At 45.8% G+C, this 22,396-nt stretch overlaps 1 protein-coding gene across 3 annotated transcripts in view; it reads right to left on the minus strand.

Annotated features, from left to right (window-relative positions):
• SPMAP2 (sperm microtubule associated protein 2) overlaps positions 1-22,396 on the minus strand; it is a 361,513-nt gene that overhangs the window by 69,862 nt on the left and 269,255 nt on the right. For 2 of the 3 annotated variants that reach the window (XM_063923633.1, XM_063923548.1), the window contains exon 2: positions 12,430-12,525. In XM_063923633.1, the coding sequence (XP_063779703.1) occupies positions 12,430-12,518 (89 nt within the window). In that variant the 5' untranslated portion in view covers positions 12,519-12,525. Of the gene's footprint in view, positions 1-12,429; positions 12,526-12,829; positions 12,906-13,150; positions 13,241-22,396 lie in introns of those variants that run through there. The other variant, XM_063923456.1, reaches the window with a different exon arrangement.

A 22,396-nucleotide genomic window follows, 5' to 3' on the forward strand; every position in this document is an offset into this window, starting at 1 on the left:
ACTATTCACCCTCGCATATCAACACCTCAACCCTGGCACACCACGTGCACCAGATATCTTCAAAAATGCTCACGTACTGCCAAGCGACAGTGGAGGAAATCATGCTCTAAGGCAGACTTCCTCCATTTCAAACTTATGTTCTCGTCCTTCAGTGCTACCCTTTCCTTTGCTAAACAATCATACTTCAAAATTCTCATCTCCTCCCAGTCTTCCAACCTCCGGCACCTCTTTGTCACTGTCAACTCCCTCCTCTGCCGAACACCACCTCCTCTCCCATCCTCATTGTCTGCTCTTGACTTTGCCCCTTATTTTACATCAAAGATTGACTCCATATGTCAGGACATCACATCCCACCAGACCAGCAACCAGCCACCACCAATCCCATACCACACCTCCTCTTCCCTCTCTCTAACTCTGACATCTTTCTCCCATTTATCTGGTGAGGAAGTCATGGCCCTCATCCATCCCCCCCCCCACCTCCACACTTGACCCTATCCTCTCCCTCTTCCTCTACTGCCTCTCTCCTTCTGCCTGTTCCCATTTTGTCCACCTTTTCAATCTCTCCCTCTCATCAGGCACTGTCCCCTCTGCCTTCAAGCATGCTCTTGTCGCCCCTATTCTCAAAAAACCTACCCTTGATCCAAACACCCTCTCCAGCTACCGACCCATCTCTCTCCTCTCTATTGCCTCAAAACTCCTTGAGCATATTGTCTATAACCGCCTCACTGCCTTTCTTTCCTCCCACTCACTGCTTGACCCATTCCAGTCTGGTTTCCGTTCTCTCCACTCCACTGAAACTGCTCTAACAAAAGTCTGCAATGACCTCCATGCAGCAAAATGTAAGGGCCACTACTCTCTGCTTATTCTTCTTGACCTCTTTGCTGCTTTTGACACTGTGGACCATCCTCTCCTTCTGCAAATCCTTCACTCTCTTGGTCTGCATGATACTCCTGGCTGTCCTCCTACTTCTCTTATCGTTCCTTTTCTGTCTCCTCTCATGACGCTACCTCCCCCCTACTTCCACTAACTGTAGGTGTACCCCAAGGTTCTGTTCTTGGGGGGTGATTCTGACTTGATCGTAGCTGTGCTAAATTTAGCATAGCTACGATCAGGAACACAGACATTCGGGGGGACGCCCAGCACAGGGCTAGCCCGCCCCGTATGTCAATCCCTGCCCCATCGCAGAAGTGCAAAAGCATTGCACAGCGGCGATGCTTTTGCACTTTAGGAGTAGCTCCCGGCCAGCGAAGCTTATGCGTGCTGGCTTGGAGCTACTCGTCGCTCCCCGGCTCGCAGTGGCTGTGTGTGACGACACGTAGCCGCAGGGGCCTGTCCCCCGCGTGGTCTGGCCACGCCTGTGTTGGCCGGACCGCACACACAAAATGGCAGCCAATCGCCGCTGTGCCGCTCCCTCCCGCCCAGCGACACCTCCACCTGTCAATCCGGCAGAGGCGATCGCTAGGCAACGACAGCCGTCGGCTGTCAGCTATGCGCCGGTGCACCGACCTGACCTGATCGATGCACTGCGAAGAACTGTAGCGAGCGATCAGGTCGGAATGACCCCCTTGGTCCTCTCCTTTTCTCTCTCTATACGTCCTCTTTAGGAGAACTCATTAGTTCTTTTAACTTCCAATATCACCTCTATGCTGATGACACGCAAATCTATCTTTCCTCCCCTGAACTCTCCCCGGCTTTCCTCACTCGTACCTCCAACTGTCTCTCTGCTATCTCTCCTGATGTCCCCGCGCTTTCTTAAACTCAACATGTCCAAGACTGAGCTGATCATCTTCCCACGCTCCAACACAACCCCACCTCTCAAAATCTCATTATCTATTGATGGCATGACTATCTCCTCTAGCCCCCAAGTACGCTGTCTTGGCGTAATCCTTGACTCCTCTTTCTCCTTCAAACCACACATTCAGCACCTCTCACAATCCTGTCATTTTCATCTCCAAAATATTTCCAGGATTAAACCCTTTCTCACCCAGGATGCCACCAAGACCATTATCCTCTCACTGATTCTTTCCAGACTGGACTACTGTAATCTCCTCCTAACTGGCCTCCCTGACAATTACCTCTCTCCACTCCAATCTATCCTCAATGCTGCAGCCCGGCTCATCTTCCTCACCAAACGCACTACGTCCACCTCTCCTCTCTTACTAGACCTTCACTGACTCCCCTTCCCTTTCAGAATCCAATTCAAACTTCTCACACTCACTTACAAAGCCCTCACCCACTCCTCTCCCATCTACTTCTCTGACCTTATCTCCCTTTACACTCCCACCCGTCCTCTTCGCTCTGCTAATGCACGCCGACTCTCCTGCCTACTGATTACTTCCTCCCACTCCTACCTCCAAGATTTTTCACATGCAGCTCCCTTAAGGCCACCATCCACAACTGCAGATCGCATCAGATTTCTCTTGAACTATCCCGGGAGCGTCCCGGGAATTGGATTGGACCCTGGCTTTAATATTCACTACATTCACTTCAGATATATCTGATGCGATCCATCGTGTGCCGGCAGTTCGCATCAGATATATCTGATGCACACATGCTACATGCTTCTTGCTCACACATGAATCTGATCAGATACATCTGAAGTAAAAAAAACTCTCCGCTGTGCACCTGATATCTTCAGATTCAGATAAATAGTTGGGGCAGACACAAAGATCTGTAGTTCAGTCATATCTGACACGGGACTGCGCATCGGATAGAAGGAGCCATCCGATGTGACACTTTTCTTCAGAATTTTCGGTCAGATGCTTCGATATCTGAAGAAAAGTGCCCAAATCGGACTAGTGGATGGGGGCCTTTACTCTGGAATTCTCTACCTCTCCCCCTCAGACTCTCCACCTCTCTACAGAACTTCAAACGGGCTCTTAAGACCCACTTATTTACCAGACCCACTTCTTTACCAAACCCAGCAAAATCTTATCCTAACCCTCTGTTCCACTTTCCAGATGTAAAATCAGTGGGTGGTGCACTTTCCCAATTAAAGCTGCAAGGATACTCACATTAGCATAAGCTAGTATATCTGGCTTCTGCTGCTTCCCATAATCACAGCAATTTGTGTCCGATTTTTCCCAGTAGTGATAGATGCAAATGTTTCTAGGTATCTATATTTTGAGGCTTAGTGGTATGTAAAGCTAAAAATGAGACTTTAATGTATTTTTTATAAAAATAAAGAAAAAATATAATCATTAATTGAGTGCACCAAGGCAAAAAATAAGATTTTACTTACCGGTAAATCTATTTCTCGTAGTCCGTAGAGGATGCTGGGACTCCTTAAGGACCATGGGGAATAGACGGGCTCCGCAGGAGATAGGGCACTTTAAGAAAGCTTTGGACTCTGGGTGTGCACTGGCTCCTCCCTCTATGCCCCTCCTCCAGACCTCAGTTAGGGAAACTGTGCCCAGAGGAGATGGACAGTACGAGGAAGGATTTTTGTAAATCTAAGGGCGAGATCCATACCAGCCACACCAATCACACCGTATAACTTGTGATAAACTACCCAGTTAACAGTATGAACAACAACATAGCCTCGGTTCAACCGATAAACTATAACATAACCCTTATGTAAGCAACAACTATATACAAGTCTTGCAGAAGAAGTCCGCACTTGGGACGGGCGCCCAGCATCCTCTACGGACTACGAGAAATAGATTTACCGGTAAGTAAAATCTTATTTTCTCTAACGTCCTTGAGGATTCTGGGACTACGTAAGGACCATGGGGATTATACCAAAGCTCCCAAACGGGCGGGAGAGTGCGGATGACTCTGCAGCACCAATTGAGCAAACAGGAGGTCCTCCTCAGCCAGGGTATCAAACTTATAGAACTTTGCAAAGGTGTTAGACCCCGACCAAGTAGCAGCTCGGCACAACTGTAATGCCGAGACCCCTCGGGCAGCCGCCCAAGAAGAGCCCACTTTTCTAGTGGAATGGGCCTTAACCGATTTAGGCAATGACAAACCTGCCGTAGAATGTGCCTGCTGAATCGTGTTACAGATCCAGCGAGCAATAGTCTGCTTTGAAGCAGGAGCGCCATACAGAACAAACAGAGCTTCAGTCTTCCTGATTCTAGCCGTTCTGGTCACATAAATCTTCAAAGCCCTGACCACATCCAGGGACTCGTGTAGCCACAGGCACGACAATAGGTTGGTTCACATGAAAAGATGAGACCACTTTTGGCAGAAAGTGAGGACAAGTCCTCAACTCTGCCCTATCCACGTGAAAAACCAAGTATGGGCTTTTATGTGATAAAACCGCCAATTCTGAAACACGTCTTGCCGAAGCTAATGCCAACAACATGACCACTTTCTACGTGAGGTATTTCAACTCCACTGTTGTGAGTGGTTCAAACCAAGGTGACTTGAGGAAACGTAACACCACGTCAAGATCCCAAGGCGCCACCGGAGGCACAAAGGGAGGCTGAATATGCAGCACACCCTTCACAAAAGTCTGTACTTCAGTAAAGAGAGGCTAGTTCTCTTTGAAAGAAAATGGATAAGGCCGAAACTTGGACCTTTATGGACCCTAATTTTAGGCCCAAAGTCACTCATGTTTGAAGGAAGTGAAGTAGACGGCCCAAATGGAACTCCTCCGTAGGAGCAGCTCTGGCCTCACACCAAGAAACATATTTTCGCCATATACGGTGATAATATTTCAACGTCACGTCTTTCCTAGCCTTGATCAGGGTAGGAATGACCTCCTCCGGAATCCCTTTTTCCGCTAGGATCCGGCGTTCAACCGCCATGCTGTCAAACGCAGCCGCGGTAAGTCTTGGAACAGACAGGGCCCCTGCTGCATCAGGTCCTGCCTTAGAGGAAGAGGCCACGGATCTTCTGTGAGCAACTCTTGCAGCTCCGGATACCAAGTCCTCCTTGGCCAATCTGGAACAATGAGGATTGTTCTGACCCTGCTTATTTTTATTATTCTCAACACTTTGGGTATGAGAGGAAGAGGAGGAAACACATAGACCGATCTAAACACCCAAGGTGTCACCAGAGCATCTACCGCTACCGCCTGAGGGTCCCTTGACCTGGCGCAATACCGCTTTAGCTTTTTGTTGAGACGGGATGCCATCATGTCTATTTGAGGAAGTACCCACCGACCCGTGATCTGTGCGAAGACTTCTTTTTTTTTGTATAATCTGTTTTTATTGAAACAATACAGACTTATAACATGTTGTAAACACATCTGGGTTACAATCAATAGCAAAATGGTGTGACAACTTGAGCGTACACAGATTGATAATCGTATGCTCAATACAGTTATAGTCCATATTAACATTTTGAATTAAAGAAACATAATATAGCATAGGTAAATAACAAGAAAAAGAAAAAGAAGCAACAAAGAAGTGAGGTGACTGAACCGAGTACGTTGAGAAAAGGATAGTAAGATATGTGCAATGAGTTAAGAGTAGAGCATATTTGTCTAGGACCCCCTAGTAATTGTGTCTGAAAGCGGTTCCCATCATCCACTCTATTTCGCAGAGGAAATGTAAGTCTTATACGACTCGGATGTCTTGTAGTCTATCCAAGGCCACCACACAGCAGTAAATTCCGAACGCCTGTCACCAGCGCTCATTAATACATCCTCCATATTCATGTAATAATCTAGTCTGGAGAACCAGGTGTACCTTGTGGGAGGGCTAATAGATTTCCACATTGTGGGGATTACTGCTCGTGCGGCATTGCCCAGGTGTCGTAATAAAGATGACTTGTAGGTAGAAATTGGGGTAGTGGAATGATTTAGTAACCAAAAGGCCGGGTCAGATGGGACGGAGGTATGTAAAATAGCACCGGAGGTTGAAATTACGTCTTCCCAGTAATTTTTAATAAGTGGGCAGGTCCACCATATGTGTAGTAGAGATCCTAGGTCCCCATGACATCTCCAACAAGTAGGTGAGATAGATGGGGAAATGACGTGTAAGAGAGTGGGGTGTCTGTACCATCTCATCAGGATCTTATATTGCGTTTCTCTAACCTGGATACAGATGGAGCTCTTATGGGTTTTAAGAAAGATAGAGTCCCATTCCTTGTCTGAGAGTGAGATGTTTAGATCCCTCTCCCATTTTTGAGTAAAATGGGGAGGTGTCAGGGAGTCAGACGCATGTAGGAGTTTGTACAGGGTGGAGACAGTGTGTATGGGATTCATAGGGGCCACGCACATTTTTTCAAACGCGGTCAGCTCCCTTGATGCCTCACGGTATACATTATCTGTGTGTAGGAAGTGTCGGACCTGAAGGAATTTCCAGAAGTCTGTCTGTGGAATCTCCCATTTCTCTCGTATCTCCGAGAACTGTTTAACCCCAGATGGGTGGACTAACTGCCCCACTCTAAAGAGTCCCTCTAGTGCCCAGTTTTGATAATACCCCAGTGAGAGGCCAGGTGGGAAGGTCGGATTGCTCAGAAAGGAGGTGAGGGGGCCAAAGACAGAAGAGATGCACGATCTGCGTCGTGTCCCCTTCCAAAAAGAAAGTGTAGGAGAAATGGTCGGGTGAGGGTGTAGTAGTTTGGGCAAAGCCGGGAGCCACGGGAAGATTTCTGGGAACAGTTGTAAGCACAAACCTTCTAAGACCACCCATTGTTTAATCTCCCGGCTCCTGGTCCAATCTAAGACTCTGTTCAAGAGGATTGCTTGGTAGTAGAGTTTAATATCTGGTAACAGGAATCCACCCCTCTGGGGTGGTCGAGTCAGGATTGATCCTTTGATTCTAGGTCTCTTACGACGCCAAATAAATTGCTGGATCAAAGATCTCACAGTCCGGAACCAGGAGTCGGGGATCTGAATTGGTAAGGTCTGAAGGAGATAGAGCAGTTTGGGTGTGCGAAGACTTCTTAATGAAGTCCCCACTCTCCCGGATGCAGGTCGTGCCTGCTGAGGAAGTCCGCCTCCCAGTTGTCCACCCCCGGGATGAACACTGCTGATAGCGCGCTTACATGGCCTTCCGCCCAGCGTAGAATCCTGGTCGCTTCTGCCATGGCCACTCTGCTCCTTGTTCCGCCTTGGCGGTTTATATGAGCCACTGCCGTGACATTGTCCGACTGAATCAGAACCGTTTTTCCCCGAAGCAATTCCTCCGCTTGATGCAGGGCGTTGTATATGGCCCTCAACTCCAGGACGTTGATGTGGAGACAAGTCTCTAGATTTGACCAGAGACCTTGGAAATTTCTTCCCAGTGTGACTGCTCCCCAGCCTCGGAGGCTTGCGTCCGTGGTCACCAGGATCCAGTCCTGAATGCCGAACCTGCGACCCTCTAGTAGGTGAGCACTGTGCAGCCACCACAGGATAGATACCCTGGTCCTGGGAGACAGGGTGATCCTTCGATGCATTTGTAAATGGGACCCGGACCACTTGTCCAAGAGGTCCCATTGAAAAGTCCTCGCATGGAACCTGCCGAAAGGGATGGCCTCGTATGAAGCCACCATCTTCCCCAGGACCCGCGTGCAATGATGCACTGAAACCTGTCTTGGTTTTAATAGGTTCCTGACCAGGGCTATGAGCTCCTGAACCTTTTCGATCGGAAGAAAAACCTTTTTCTGGTCTGTGTCTAGAATCAGGCCCAAAAAAGTCAGACGCGTTGTAGGGACTAGCTGGGACTTCGGTATATTGAGAATCCAGCCGTGTAACTGCAACGTCTTCATGGACAGAGACACGCTGTCCAGCAACTTCTCCCGAGATCTTGCCTTTATGAGAAGATAGTCCAAGTATGGGATAATTGTGACCCCCTGCCTGCGCAGGCACACCATCATTTCTACCATTACCTTGGTGAAAATTCTTGGGGCCGTGGAAAGCCCAAACGGCAACGTCTGAAATTGGTAGTGACAGTCCTGCACTGCAAATCTCAGGAACGCCTGATGAGGGGGAAATACCGGAACATGAAGGTAAGCATCCTTTATGTCCAGGGACACCATCCAATCCCCCCCCTCCAGGCTGGCGATGACCGCCCTGAGTTATTCCATTTTGAACTTGAACCTCTTCAAGTACCGGTTCAGGGATTTTAGGTTTAAAATGGGTCTGACCGAACCGTCCGGTTTCGGGACCACAAACAGGGTTAAGTAATATCACTCTCCTTGCTGGAGATGAGGAACTGTGACAATCACCTGTTGAATATACAATTTTTGGATTGCTGCCAACACTAGCTCCCTCTCTGACGGGGAAGCCGGCAGAGCCGATTTGAAAAACTGGCGAGGAGGCAAATCTTCGAATTCCAGCCTGTATCCTTGAGAAACAATCTCTAATGCCCAGGGATCCACCTGCGAGTGAACCCAGACGTGGCTGAAAAACCAAAGACGAGCCCCCACTAGATCTGCCTCCCCCCGGGACGCCCCAGCATCATGCGGTGGACTTTGCAGACGCAGGGGAGGACTTCTGCTCTTGGGAACTAGCTGTGTGCAGCTTCTTTCCCCTGCCTTTCCCTCTGGCAACAAAGGACGATCCCTGTACCTTTTTGTTTTTATTGGAACGAAAGGACTGCATTTGATAATGAGGTGCCTTTTTTGTATGCTGCGGGGGGACATAAGGTAAGAAATTCGACTTACCAGCCGTAGCAGTAGAGACAAGGTCCGAGAGGCCGTCTCCAAACAACTCCTCCCCTTTGTAAGGCAAGGACTCCATATGCCGCTTTGAATCGGCGTCTCCTGTCCACTGTCGGGTCCACAAGAGCCGCCTAGCAGAAATAGCATCTCTCATATACAAGGCAGCATCTCTGATATGCTCTATGGTCATTTGAATGGCATCCCTATCTAAGGTGTCAATCTTCGTAGATAAGGAATCTGCCCATGCCACAACCGTACTACAAACCCAGGCCGACGCCATAGCCGGTCTAACCATAGTACCTGAATGAGTGTAAATGTGCTTCATGGTAATTTCCTGCCTGCGATCAGCAGGATCCTTGAGGGAAGCCGTATCCTGAGAAGGCAGTGCCACCTCTTTGGACAAGCGTGTCAGCGCCTTGTCTACTTTAGGCGAAGATTCCCATCGTATCCTATCCGTTTGTGGAAAAGGATACGCCATAAGAATCCTTTTGGGAACTTGTGGTCTCCTCAGGGTCGTTTCTAGCCAATTTGGCTCCCAGTGCGAGATTTAAAAATGCGCCCCCCCCCCCATTCACATAAAAAAAATGCGCCCCCCATAGACATTAAGAGGAAAAGCATGCGTCCTCCTTTTACACATTACAGCAGGCACGTGACCCCATTTTACACAGCACGGCAGGCACGTGCCCCCATTTTACACATTGTGACAGGCACGTGCCCCCATTTTACACAGGACAACAGGCAAGTGTCCCCATTTTACACAGCACGGCAGGCAAGTGTCCCCATTTTACACAGTACGGCAGGCACGTGCCCCCATTTTACACATTGCGGCAGGCACATGTGCCCATTTTACACATTGCGGCAGGCACATGTCCCCATTTAACACATTGCGACAGGCATGTGCCCCCATTTTACACATTGCGGCAGGCACGGGTCCCCATTTTACACATTGCGGCGGGCACGTGTCCCCATTTTACACATTGCGGCAGGCACGTGTCCCCATTTTACACATTGCGGCAGGCAAGTGTCCCCATTTTACACATTGCGGCAGGAAAGTGTCCCTATTTTACACAGTACGGCAGGAAAGTGTCCCTATTTTACACAGTACGGCAGGAAAGTGTCCCTATTTTACACAGTAAGGCAGGAAAGTGTCCCTATTTTACACAGTAAGGCAGGAAAGTGTTCCTATTTTACACAGTACTGCAGGAAAGTGTTCCTATTTTACACAGTAAGGCAGGAAAGTGTCCCTATTTTACACAGTAAGGCAGGAAAGTGTTCCTATTTTACACAGTACGGCAGGAAAGTGTTCCTATTTTACACAGTAAGGCAGGAAAGTGTTCCTATTTTACACAGTACGGCAGGAAAGTGTCCCTATTCTATGCATTACGGCAGGCAAGTGTCAAGTGGGGGGGGGGGGGAAGGGAGAGGGAGGGGGGGAGAGAGATGAAAAACTTACATGTGAAGAAGATCTCCCCGCTCCTCGCGCCGGCCGCCGGCGCCTCCTCTTAACAGCTTGCTTGGCTCCCCCTCCTCCCTTTTCCCGAGTACTCCTGCTCGGGGGGCGGAGTTTCGCGGATTGACGCTGTTGCGTCGTGACGTCATGACGCAACCGCGGCATACCGCAAAATTCCCCCCACCAAGCAGGAGTACTCGGGAAAAGGGAGGAGGGGGGAATCTGAGACCCGTAAAGTGCCGCGGAGGGCGCCCAGTGCGGTTGCACGGCTCGCCCGCCGCAAGAAACGGCACTGGGTCTCCTATCTGGAGATTCCCAAGCCTTTTCGCACAATTCACTCAGTTCAAATGAGGACGGAAAGGTGACCTCAGGCTTTTCCCTTTATACATGTGTACCCTCGTGTCAGGGACAGGGGGTTCCTCAGTAATATGCAAAACCTCTTTAATGGCAATAATCATGTACCGAATACCTTTTGCCACCCTCGGCTGTAATTTTGCATCTTCATAGTCGACACTAGAGTCAGTATCCGTGTCGGTATCTGTGTCATCGATCTGGGATATGGTGCGCTTCTGAGACCCCGAAGGGCCTGGCGCCACAGGGACAGGCATGGACTGGCTACCTGACTGATCCCTAGCTTCAGCCTTGTCTAACCTTTTATGTAATAGAATGACATTTGCATTCAAGACATTCAGCATATCCACCCATTCCGGTGTCGGCGTTGCCGACGGCGACATGACATTCAAGCACTCCCCCTCTACATTAAGCGAGCCTTCCTCGTCAAACATGTCGACACACGCGTACCGACACACTTCACACACACAGGGAACCTCTTTTCTGAAGACAGTATCCCCTTCAAGGCCCTTTGGAGAGACAGAGAGAGAGTATGCCAGCACTCACCCCAGCGCAATGACCCTGGAGACCAACACAAAATGTTTTTCCCCCAGCCGCGCTGTGTAATATGTTATCCGCCAATTATGTGCCCCCCCCCCTCTTTTAAACACCCCTTCACCGTGTGTAAGCAGGGGAGAGTTCGGGGAGCTTCCTCTCAGCGGTGCTGTGGAGAGAAAATGGTGCTGGTGAGTGCTGAGGAAGAAGCCCCGCCCCCTCTGCGGCGGTCTTCTGTCCCGCTCAAACTTACTAAAATATGGCGGGGGCTCTTTTATATACATGTGCAGTGCCCACCTGTACATGTATATTGTCTTTTGCCATAATAGAGGTGTTATATTGCTGCCCAGGGCGCCCCCCCCTGCGCCCTGCACCCTTACAGTGACCGGAGTATGTGAGGTGTATGGGAGCAATGACGCACAGCTGCAGTGCTGTGCGTTACCTCAGTGAAGCTGAAGGCTTCTGCCGCCTGACGTCTTCTGACTTCGGTTCTTCTGGCTCTGTGAGGAGAACGGCGGCGCGGCTCTGGGGGTGGACGCCCAGTAAGAACCTGTGTTCACTCCCTCTGGAGCTAATGGTGTCCAGTAGCCGAGGAAGCAGAGCCTATCTTAGACAAGAAGGTCTGCCCCTCTCTCCTCAGTCCCTCGATGCAGGGAGCCTGTTGCCAGCAGTGCTCCCTGTAAAAAAGTAGAAAAAAATCCAAACAAAAATGCTTCTAGGCAGAGAACTCAGGAGAGCTCTCTGCAGTGCACCCATCCTGCTCTGGGCACAGTGTAAAACTGAGGTCTGGAGGAGGGGCATAGAGGGAGGAGCCAGTGCACACCCAGAGTCCAAAGCTTTCTTAAAGTGCCCTATCTCCTGCGGAGCCCGTCTATTCCCCATGGTCCTTACGGAGTCCCAGCATCCTCAAAGACATTAGAGAAATAATATTTAGTATCAATTCAATAAATATTGCTTTCAAAATTAAGACATACATTTGACATGGCCTCATGGTAGGAGTTGTATTTGTTCACAATAGAAAACACCCCATTCAGTAGCTGATAAAACACTAGGGGGTAGTGTTATATAAATACTAAGTCACAGGTTGTCAAGTTATTGACGGCTTTGAGCAATAGTTTTAAAATGGCAATAGAAATAAATGCGAAACCAGGCTTGTTTAACATTTATTTCATGTTAAAACTATTAACCAAAGGTGCGAATGAGCAGCTGCTTGAACAACCCGTGTCTTTATAAATCTACGCCCATGTGGTTCTTTGTAGAGATTACCAATATTACATCATACTCTATTATTTGTATATGACTACAGCTATAATTTTTGATTGAAAATTATTTTTTTTTAGTTTTAAGCAAGCTTTGGAACATATATTTTAACCTAATCTGACATTTGTATTATACTATGAAATGTATTTAGTTATTAACAGTTACTTATATAGCGCCAGCATACTCCATTGCGCTGTGCAATTGGGAACAAAAAGTAATAAGCTTACAATCTGTAGGGATGGTTGTTCAAGGTGAGAATATAATTGTCTGAAATGTATTTGAAATTTACTGACCTGTCTTTGTATTTCAGGAAATTCACTTTAGGATAAGCCAGAAAATGGAGTCGCCTGTCTGGGGACAATGAGACCTGCACTGCATACATGCTGAATCTGAAAATAGCCATGAAAAGCAGCAAAACGTTAACATGTTATAGCACAAACTTGGGCAGTGCTAACAGTAGTCCCTTAGGTAGGCAGGTTGTTGTGCAGAATTGTGTGCACACCTATAGTATATACAGAGATGTACTGTACATGTCATTAAAGTGTAAATAACAAATGTTTATAAATGCCTATATATATATATATATATATATATATATATACACACACACACACCTAGCCAAATAACCATTATCCTGCTCTGTTTCCTCAGCTGTCTGAGGCAGAAAGTCAATAATAATTACTGTATGTGTACATTGTAACTTTCTTATCTCTCAATAAATCATGTGCTTTCCAGAAGCATGCATCTAATGAGGAGTCCTGGTCAGCATCTAAAGAAGAAGCAACAGTAAATAAATAAAACATTTGTGTACAAAATATACATGAAATTATTTGATTGATTGATAGATCGATAGGTAGATAGACATATGATAGAATCAAATAGTTAGATAGGCAGACAGACAGACAGACAGACAGACAGACAGACAGACAGACAGACAGACAGACAGATAGATAGATAGATAGATAGATAGATAGATAGATAGATAGATAGATAGATAGATAGATAGTCACTTACAATATGCATGGATGTCCTTTGCCGGTGTCCTGTGTCTGGCCCTATTGTTGCTAGGAGACTCAGAATACATTGCTTTCTAAGAGAACCAAGGAATGTCACATGGGAGGTACCAAAGTGTCATGTAATGAACAGGTGAGGTGTCAGAGTGGGGCCACAGAGTGACTTCTAATATATGCTGTTTATATACTAGTCATGTGCAAAGACACTGAACGCACAGTAAGCATAATTTGAACTTTTTATGCTACACACCGTCTGTAGGGAACATTTTGTTTTTAGAACTGTTTGTTCAAAACTATGCCAATCTTCTAGTAAAAGAATCGAGTTTTGTGGTTACAACGTACGTGTTTATTATAGTTGTCAAGTGGAACAGATACTTCTTAAAGATTAGTGGAACATTTATCAAAATAGATTTTATGCTGCGTGAATTAAATATAATTGAACTTCTTCTTAATTTAAATGTAATTATTAAAATAATATTGTTTTCATTTTATGCATTATGTTAGAATATACTTCATATTTATTATTTGTGTAAATCAGTTTTTAATGTAATTCAGTTTTGAATGTTTCTATCTTAGTAAATTCACTGATGCTTAGAATCTTTTTCTTGTATTTCTATAGCGGAAAGCATTTGGTAAAGTGAGAGCATGTACTGATGCAACATTTATTAGTCAATTCAGTAATCTTTAATTCAATAGCAGTTTGCAGCATATAACTGGTCCTCCCGCTGACACCCATATCAGGGGTAGTTTTACTAAAGCTACTAAACAGACAAGTGAGGGTGTTGCCCATAGCAACAAAACAGGTTCTAGCCATCATGTCTCTATTATTGCATTCTAGAAAATGATAGACAGAATCTGATGCTATGGATAATACCACCACTTGTCTGTTTTAGAAGCTATAGTACATCTACAGTACCCCATAGAGCAGTGGTGGGGAACCTTTTATCTACCAAGGGCCATTATGATATTTATGAAATCCTTCGGGGGCCATACAAAAATTATCAACTTAAAAATTAGCCTGCCCCCAGTAGATATGCCCCAGTAGTTAAGTTATGCCCCTAGTACATATGCCCCCAGTCAGTAGATGAGCCCCCCGGTAGCGTAGCTTACACACACATACACAAAATAAACCCAAACCCAATACTCACCAGCCCCGCTCCTGCTTCCGGACCACGCTGCCCTCTGGCCGCCCGCTTGGAACTATTTGAGAGATGTCATGATGTCTCTCCCATAGCACACAGCCACACACTGCCTGAGCCGGAAGCAGGAGCTCAGGAGTGAGCTCCTACCTCCAGCTGCCGATGAGCGGAAGGGAGCCGGGTGCCCGCTGGTAACGCAATCTCAGTGGACGCCCGGCATCTCCCTCCTGGGTTAGGTGAGCTGCGGGCCGCGTGAAGAGGTTGTGCGGGCCTTATACGGCCCTCGGGCTGGACGTTCCCCACCCCTGCCATAGGGGGAAATTCAAATGTTTGAAAAGTCGGATGGGTGTCTGTTATTTCCTGTCTCTCAGATAATAAAAAACAGACACCCAACTGGTTTTTCAAACATTTGAATTCCCCCCATAGAGTCTAGTTATAGAACGATTACAGCTCTTGGCTAGCCAGATTTAAAAGGGAACTATTGTGCCATTGAATACTAATAGCTTTATTAAAGTAAAATTCAGAATTTTTGAATGTGGTCATTATTCTAATAATTCATAATTAGTAACAATATATTAGTCATTGCTATAAACTAGTGAACACACAGACTTCAGGGTTCTAAATAGGTAGTTGTTGACTTTAGAATATGTTTATTTATGTCTGTGTTAGTACAGTGATTTTGTCACAGGGGGACAACAGTTACTAATTAGACTGCATGTAACTCATTGTTGCTCCTCGGATAGATAGACTGTGAGCCAATTTGCTCCCTGTGCTGGATGTTATACAGTATAATGTTTCACTCTTTAACTAGGTCCATCTTGCTTTTGTTTTCATTCAATCATATAACTGAAATGAAACGGCCTATTTATAATCATTGTAATAACAAGTCTTTTATCATTGCTTATCACAGCCATATAAATAACTGATCGCCAGTATTTATGAAACAAATATCACATAGACAGCTAAGCAATACAACTTTACCGGATGGGTGCATGCTTAGTGGGTGAAAGCCTAGATTTGAGTTTTACTTCAAATAATGTGGAAAAATGAAAAATAATAATAATAATCACCATTAAAATGCATGAAGCGATATAGACAATAAAGGTTATTATAGATACTGTACAACAGTGAGAACACAAGTTGAATGATAACTGTAAACTATTAGTGAAAAGAAGAAACACTGCTATCGAGTCCACGTAGTCATAGAAACAGAATCTACGGGAAACGTGCCTTCTGATGATATAGCCAGCTTCATCCCTGGCCTAATGAGGAAAAATTGTCATATTTTATAAATCAGGAAGTATATAAATATGGATAGGATCGTCCCAGAAACAAACAGTCACATAGACGGCTGCATCGTGTGCTTGGAAATAAATGATGATATCAGTCTGTGTTAGGGATGGCCATAGACCATCGATGATTCAAAATCATTGATGGTTTATGGCCGATGTCGAATACTTTAGCCATCAATGGTGGAGAACCACATGGTTTCCTGCCATTGATGTTAAAGGCAAACCAAATAGTTCCCCTCCCCCCCCTTTAAAATGCGTTTGGGCACGGAGCATAGCTCCGCTCCCTGACACCCGTGAAGCCCTACCCCCGGTTACTGTTTGGCCCACAGTCCACTTCATAGGAAAGCAGGGATAACAATCGATTGGTGAAACCATTGATGGATCCGTAGCAGATAGTTTTATACCATCAATGGTTGCAATCAATGATACCATCGATGGCAACCATCAATGGATAATCCACCGATGGCCATCCCTAGTCTGTATTCAGAGTTGGCCTCATCTAGGTGGCTGCACCACCACTATCACAGCCGTAACTAGGTGTGGGCGGATGGTGCTTAGCACACAGCGCAGTTGCTCTGTGGGCACACCATCCGCATCCACACTGATTGGCCGCTTAAGCTGCAGCACTGCCCACTGTATTGTACAGTATATTAGTAACATTGCGCCCGGCTCCTTCCCTGCCGGAGGCAACGCTGCTAATATAAGGTACAGACATTGGCAGTCGCACAAACAGGCAGCGCTGGGCAATCTGTGTCTGTCTGTAGCAATCTGTCACTGTCTTCCTGGGTGTTCTATAGAGGAGACGGCTGCTGCTGCTCAGCAGTGTCAGCACCAGTGAAGTCTCTCTCTCCCTCCCTCCCCTCGTCTAAGACTCACATGCAAATGCTGCTTACAGTATGTGGGTATGTACTGTAATTTGAGTTTTAGATAACTTTGTGTCTGTACAGATTTTGTAATAAAAACAAAACAAACAAAAAAACCCGTGCACATACCTTCATCCAATTTCCCCGGAGATTGAAAACTTAAATCTTGTTGTTTGTAAATATTCTGTATATATATATATATATATATATATATATATATATAGAAATGAAGACTACGGCGCTTAGGTGCAGTTTTGTGATATCTATACCATAAGTATAAGTAACCCTTAACAAGCAGATAAATAACACTTCTCAATATGTTATATGAGCGGCAGCTTATAGTACATACACATGTGCTTGGCATGCACATATAATTAATTGTAGGAATTAGTGAATACAAGCGCCCAAGAGTGTGGTTTGTATATCAAGGTGGATGAAGGTGTCAAGAAATGGTATGGTAAAAACTGGTTTAGAACACTTATCTGATAACCAGAGAAGCTTTGCTCAAGCGGTACTTCTTTGTCGCTTAATACATGTGAATAAAGCAAAAGATAGCAAACATAGTGTGTACCGTTTAAAATTTCTAATCGTATCACTGCAAAGATTCCATAGGCTCAATTAGGGAACCAGCATATTCCCAGAACACAATCAATGTATAGCCTGAGCAGTGTATATATAAAAAGATACAAATATTTAATACACGTAATGACATAAAAATACATAAAAATACATAAAAGTACATAAATAGCTGTATAGCATGCGTACAGAATAAGAAATTATATCAAGCTTATCTGTCCATAAATAGCTGGAAAACATGCGTACAGAGTTCAAATTGTATATGGCTTATCTGTCCATAAGAAGAGATGTCCGTATATACAGTATATCCAGTCGCGGATCAATCAAAGGCACTCATGAGGCAAAAATACACAGGGAAACGCTGGTCATAATTATATATATATATATATATATATTACTATTGTCCATTGTAATGTGATTAATGGGTGCTATTGTGCAGTGTAATGTGACTATCAGACACTACTGTGTGGTGTAATGTGACTAAAGTGCGCTACTGTGCGGTGTAGTAATGTGACTAAACTGTGCTACTGTGCGGTGTAATTTGACTATCAGGCGTTACTGACCAGTGTAGTAATGTGACTAACGGGCGTTACTGTGTGGTGTAATGTGACTATCGGGTGCTAATGTGAGGTGTAATGTGACTATCAGGTGCTACTGTATGGTGTAATATGACTAACGAACCCTACTGTGCGGTGTAAAGGGACTAACGGGCGCTACTGTGTGGTGTAAAGTGACTAACGGACGCTACTGTGCGGTGTAAAGTGACTTACGGGCGCTACTGTGCGTTGTAGAAATGTGACTAATGGACGCTACTGTGCGGTGTAATGTGACTATCAAACACTACTGTGTGGTGTAATGTGACTCTCAGGCGCTACAATGAGGTGTAATGTGACTACTGGGTGCTACTGTACGGTGTAATATGACTATCGAACCCTACTGTGCGGTGTAAAGTGACTATCAGGCGCTACTGTGCAGTGTAATGTTACTATCTGGTGCTACTGTGCGGTGTAATGTTACTATCTGGTGCTACTGTGCGGTATAATGTTACTATCTGATGCTACTGTGCGGTGTAATGTTACTATCTGGTGCTACTGTGCGGTGTAATGTTACTATTGGGTGCTACTGTGTGGTGTAATATTCTTGCACCCAACACTAAAATGTCCAGTTATGGCACTGACCCCTATAAATCTGTTTGTGAGTGCCACTATCACTATCAGTGCATACTTGCAACAGCCTTATCCTTGGTGTAAGAGATCCATCTGAAATCATATGGATTGCTGTGCATGCTCATTTTTACATAGCCCGCAATTCTGAGTACACGCCTATAGAACACATCCTACTTGTGAACATCCAATTGCTGCCCTCTTACACCAGTTTGGCAGCATGGTTGGTGCAGTGGTTAGCATTACTGTCTAATAGCACTGAGGTCAATTCCTGACCAAGCCCCTATCAGTGTTGAGTTTGTATGTTCTCCTGTGTTTGCATGAGTTTCTTCTGGGTGCTTCCCACTATCCAAAAACATACTGGTAGGTTAATTGGGTTCTAAATAAAAAATTAACTCTAGTGTATATGTGTGTTTGTCCATATGATAGATTACATATTGCAAGCTCCACCGGGTGAGAAACTGATGCGAATGACTAAAATATTCACTGTAAAAATCGCTGTTAAATATGTGTGCGCTATGTAAATAACTTGTAATTAATAATTTTAGCTGCAAGTGGAGGTGCAAAACATTCGCATACACATTTGCTAAATCATGCACATATTGTGTGCAAAGCTGTATCAGCCCCACAGTGTTTACCAATAAAATGAAAATGAAAAAAACAATACAAACAGCTTATCCATATTTCACAGGTCAATGACCCATAAATGCAAACAGCCAGGGGCGGACTGGGATGGAAAAGCTGGGCAGGAAACTTATATAAGCAGCCCTAATTGGGGCGGGAATTGTTGAGGGGGTAGGGTCTGTTGGGGGCGGGATCCCTCCTTACAGGGTCTGATTCGGAGTTGGACGCAGTTACGGGCCTTCTTGCATCTTTCACTGCAGTTGCGTCTGCGACTTCTGGCTAATGCCGCTACAGTTGGGGGCAGGGTGGGAGAAATAGTAGTGCAGAGCAGGGGAAGCAGACTGGAAATAGTAGTGGGGGGTAGCAGGGGGCGAAAGGCAGGGGGTGGATGCGGCCTGCAGTAAGGGGACGGGGCCGCACCTCTGCAGCGAGAGACATCTAAGCCCCATTGAAGCTGTCTCCCAAGACTGCTGATCGGAGCTGAGCATCCTAATCCGCCCCTGCGGAGACAGCCTTGAGGATTGAACCTAGGGTGGTGAGGACTTGCTGTACATTGTACATTCGTAAATGAGATATTATGGGTGTTATGAAGATTGAGCGATTGGTGACTGACTGTTCAGTAGCTGTCAGGCGTATCATGTGTGTTGTAAATAATGTGATTTAGCTTATTATCTGAGGGGAATGAGTTCATGAATTTCCCCAGCATCAGAAAAGGCCAAGCATGAGGAGCTTTGTTAATTGTCATTTCCAACCAGAACAGTACATCCTAAACAGGAAAAGAAATCTCCAGTGCAGATGGGCATCTTAACACCAATGCTGTCTTATGGCCCACTGCTGCCAGAACTAGTATTATAGTATTTTATCTTTGGGGGGGATGTCCGGTTGATCTGCAAAATATCCCATTGTTGCTCATTGTGGAGTGTTTTGATGGGCTACACCCATAGGTGTGCGCAGGGGGGGTGCCTGGTGCGCACAGGCACCCCCTAATGTCTGGCACCCTGATCTCACATGCCTGAGGCAGCGATCGCCGAGCAGGCTGATTACTGTCCCCTCTGCGCTGCACCCTGTCAGGACTGCATTGCTGACCGGACGCCTGGGTTAATCAAGGGTGCCACTGCCACCGGCTTTCAAACTCACGGCTCCACCTCAATGTTCAAAAACAGCGTGCTGTGACGTGATTACATCATGCTGCTTGCATGCCCACCCGTCACACCCGCCACATACACACCTCTTTCATTCTATGCTATGCCAACACCAGCCACTGATGAGGACCAGCATGCAGCCAGCGTTCCTCTTAGGAAGACAAATTCAATACTGGCGGACGGCTGGCAGCAGCATTGACACGTCACTTGTTTTTCCAGCAGCGGCAGCAGCAGTACTAGTCTGCGACTGTCAGTGTCAGTTAGTGACTGACTTGTAAGTAAGCTGCTGCAGTTTGCAGGGGAAAGACAGGGGGAGCCAGACCAGGCAGAGGAGGAGCAGTGTAATTGCAGTGAGTGCCATCAGGGGTGTTTGTTTGGTGCACACCACAACATCTGACAATGTATCTGCTTTATTAGGATTGGTACAAAGGTGGATATTTTATATGCATTGACCAACAATAGATGGTGCTAGACACACCCCTCCGACGGTGCACCCCCTAATAAAATGTGCTGCACACGCCAGTGGCTACACCCACAACATTGCTACCATAGCTAGCCAACACTAGCAAAAATTTCCTGATAACCAGACACTTCCAAAAACAGTGGAACAAATCAGGATCGCTGTAGTCACATTCAGGGCAGGAACTGTCTGTGGACAGACCAAAGAGTGTCAGTGAATGAGTACTGGAAAACATGGTTCTGATTTCGTAAATGAAGCCAAATCATTCTCTGGATCAAGTTCAGGTTTCATTTTGGTTGAGGTGGAATATAAGACCTGAAAAATGAAATATCTTGAAAGTAGTTTGTAGATTATATGCGGCTTGAGTATAAACAGAATTATGTGTGCGTCTTTTGGTAAACTAACATTACAAATCTTATTTAGAACAAGTGTTGCATTATGGTGGCAAAGTGAGGAATACCAATCAAATAACTCCTCATATTATATTATGTAGGATTGACAGTATAAATCACAAGAATCATAAAACGTACATGGCTGAGCTGAAAACATTCCTTAATATATAATAAACTGAAAGCATCCGTCTTTTCTCATGTGTCCTATCCCATAGTGCCAATGGTCAAACTATATTAATCAAACATACCCCCTACTACTGGTGATACATTGATGTGCTGTATACTGGCCAAAACATAGGTTTGTCCTGTAGGGACAAAGCGCTTGCATCCCTGAGAAGTAGTAGTCATGTCATGTTGGGGCCATGCCTAGTGCTTTATTGGTTTAGAAGGGTGGAATACCTCTCTGCCTGACACTAATAACTTTGGAATGGATGCATGGGCCAACAAAGGTGCATGTTACTGGAACATGCAGTCAAGAGAATGTCTGTAATATGCAGGACCATCCCTTCACTCAGTACTGTCCCTCCAGAAGCAGGATAGTTGGGAGAAATACTTGATAACTTGCCTGTGGTGTAATTTAGTATCCATAGCAGAAATATATATTTCCAGTATATTAATGTTGCCATTGTAAAAAATTCTCACTTTCTCTAAGACAGAATAGAACAAATATCCCTTATCAACTGTTTCAGTTAAACTCACCCTCTATTATATGGTTATTATTATTCATTGTTAGTACACTTTCATCTCTTACCTATAACTGCTTTGATACTTGAATGACAAAGCGTTAATAAAGAAGAAACCACTTACTTAATTCAGAGGGAATACATACTAAATTCCGGCGTTCAAGATGCCGGCCATCACATGACCAACCGCAGCATCCCGACATTGAAGATCCCGACATCGGAGGGGTAAGTATTTCTTCCCACCCCTGTCCCCTACCCTAACCCTAATCTTTGGGGGGTGGCAGCTAGGGCTAACCCTTGGGTGTTGCTGGGTATGGCTAACCCTTGGGGGGGGCGGGGGGGGGGGGGCGGCTAGGGCTAACCACCCCCTTAGTGCCTAACCCTTCCCCCCATACCCTAACCCAGAACCCCGATTCTCACCTTTGGAATGCCGGCTGTCCATGATCTGGCGCCCGTCACATGACCACCGGCATCCAGACAGCCAGGATGCTGAAAACGTATCCCATTCAGACATATTGGCTGGGATATAAGGGGAACCAAGTTTGATCCAAGTATGTAAAATGTCAAATTTTGCCATAAAAGTCGGACCTTTTTCCAAACTCGGCCAGTGTAATAGCGTCCAAGTTTATGAAAAGTCAGATGTTGTCTACTCAGAACAAGATGCTAAACATACAACTTGGCCGATTTAATGGAGTTCAAGGGGGTAATTCAGACCTGATCGGTGGGCAGTGATTTTTGCACTGCTGTGATCAGATTGTCGCCGCCTACAGGGGGAGTGTATTTAGCTGTGCAAGTGTGCGATCGCATGTGTAGCAGAGATGTACAAACAGATTTTGTGCAGTCTCTGCACAACCCAGGACTTACTCAGCCACTGCGATCACATCAGCCTGTCCGGGACCGGAATTGATGTCAG

Source organism: Pseudophryne corroboree, chromosome 1 (assembly GCF_028390025.1).
Source record: "Pseudophryne corroboree isolate aPseCor3 chromosome 1, aPseCor3.hap2, whole genome shotgun sequence".
Lineage (NCBI taxonomy): Eukaryota > Metazoa > Chordata > Amphibia > Anura > Myobatrachidae > Pseudophryne > Pseudophryne corroboree.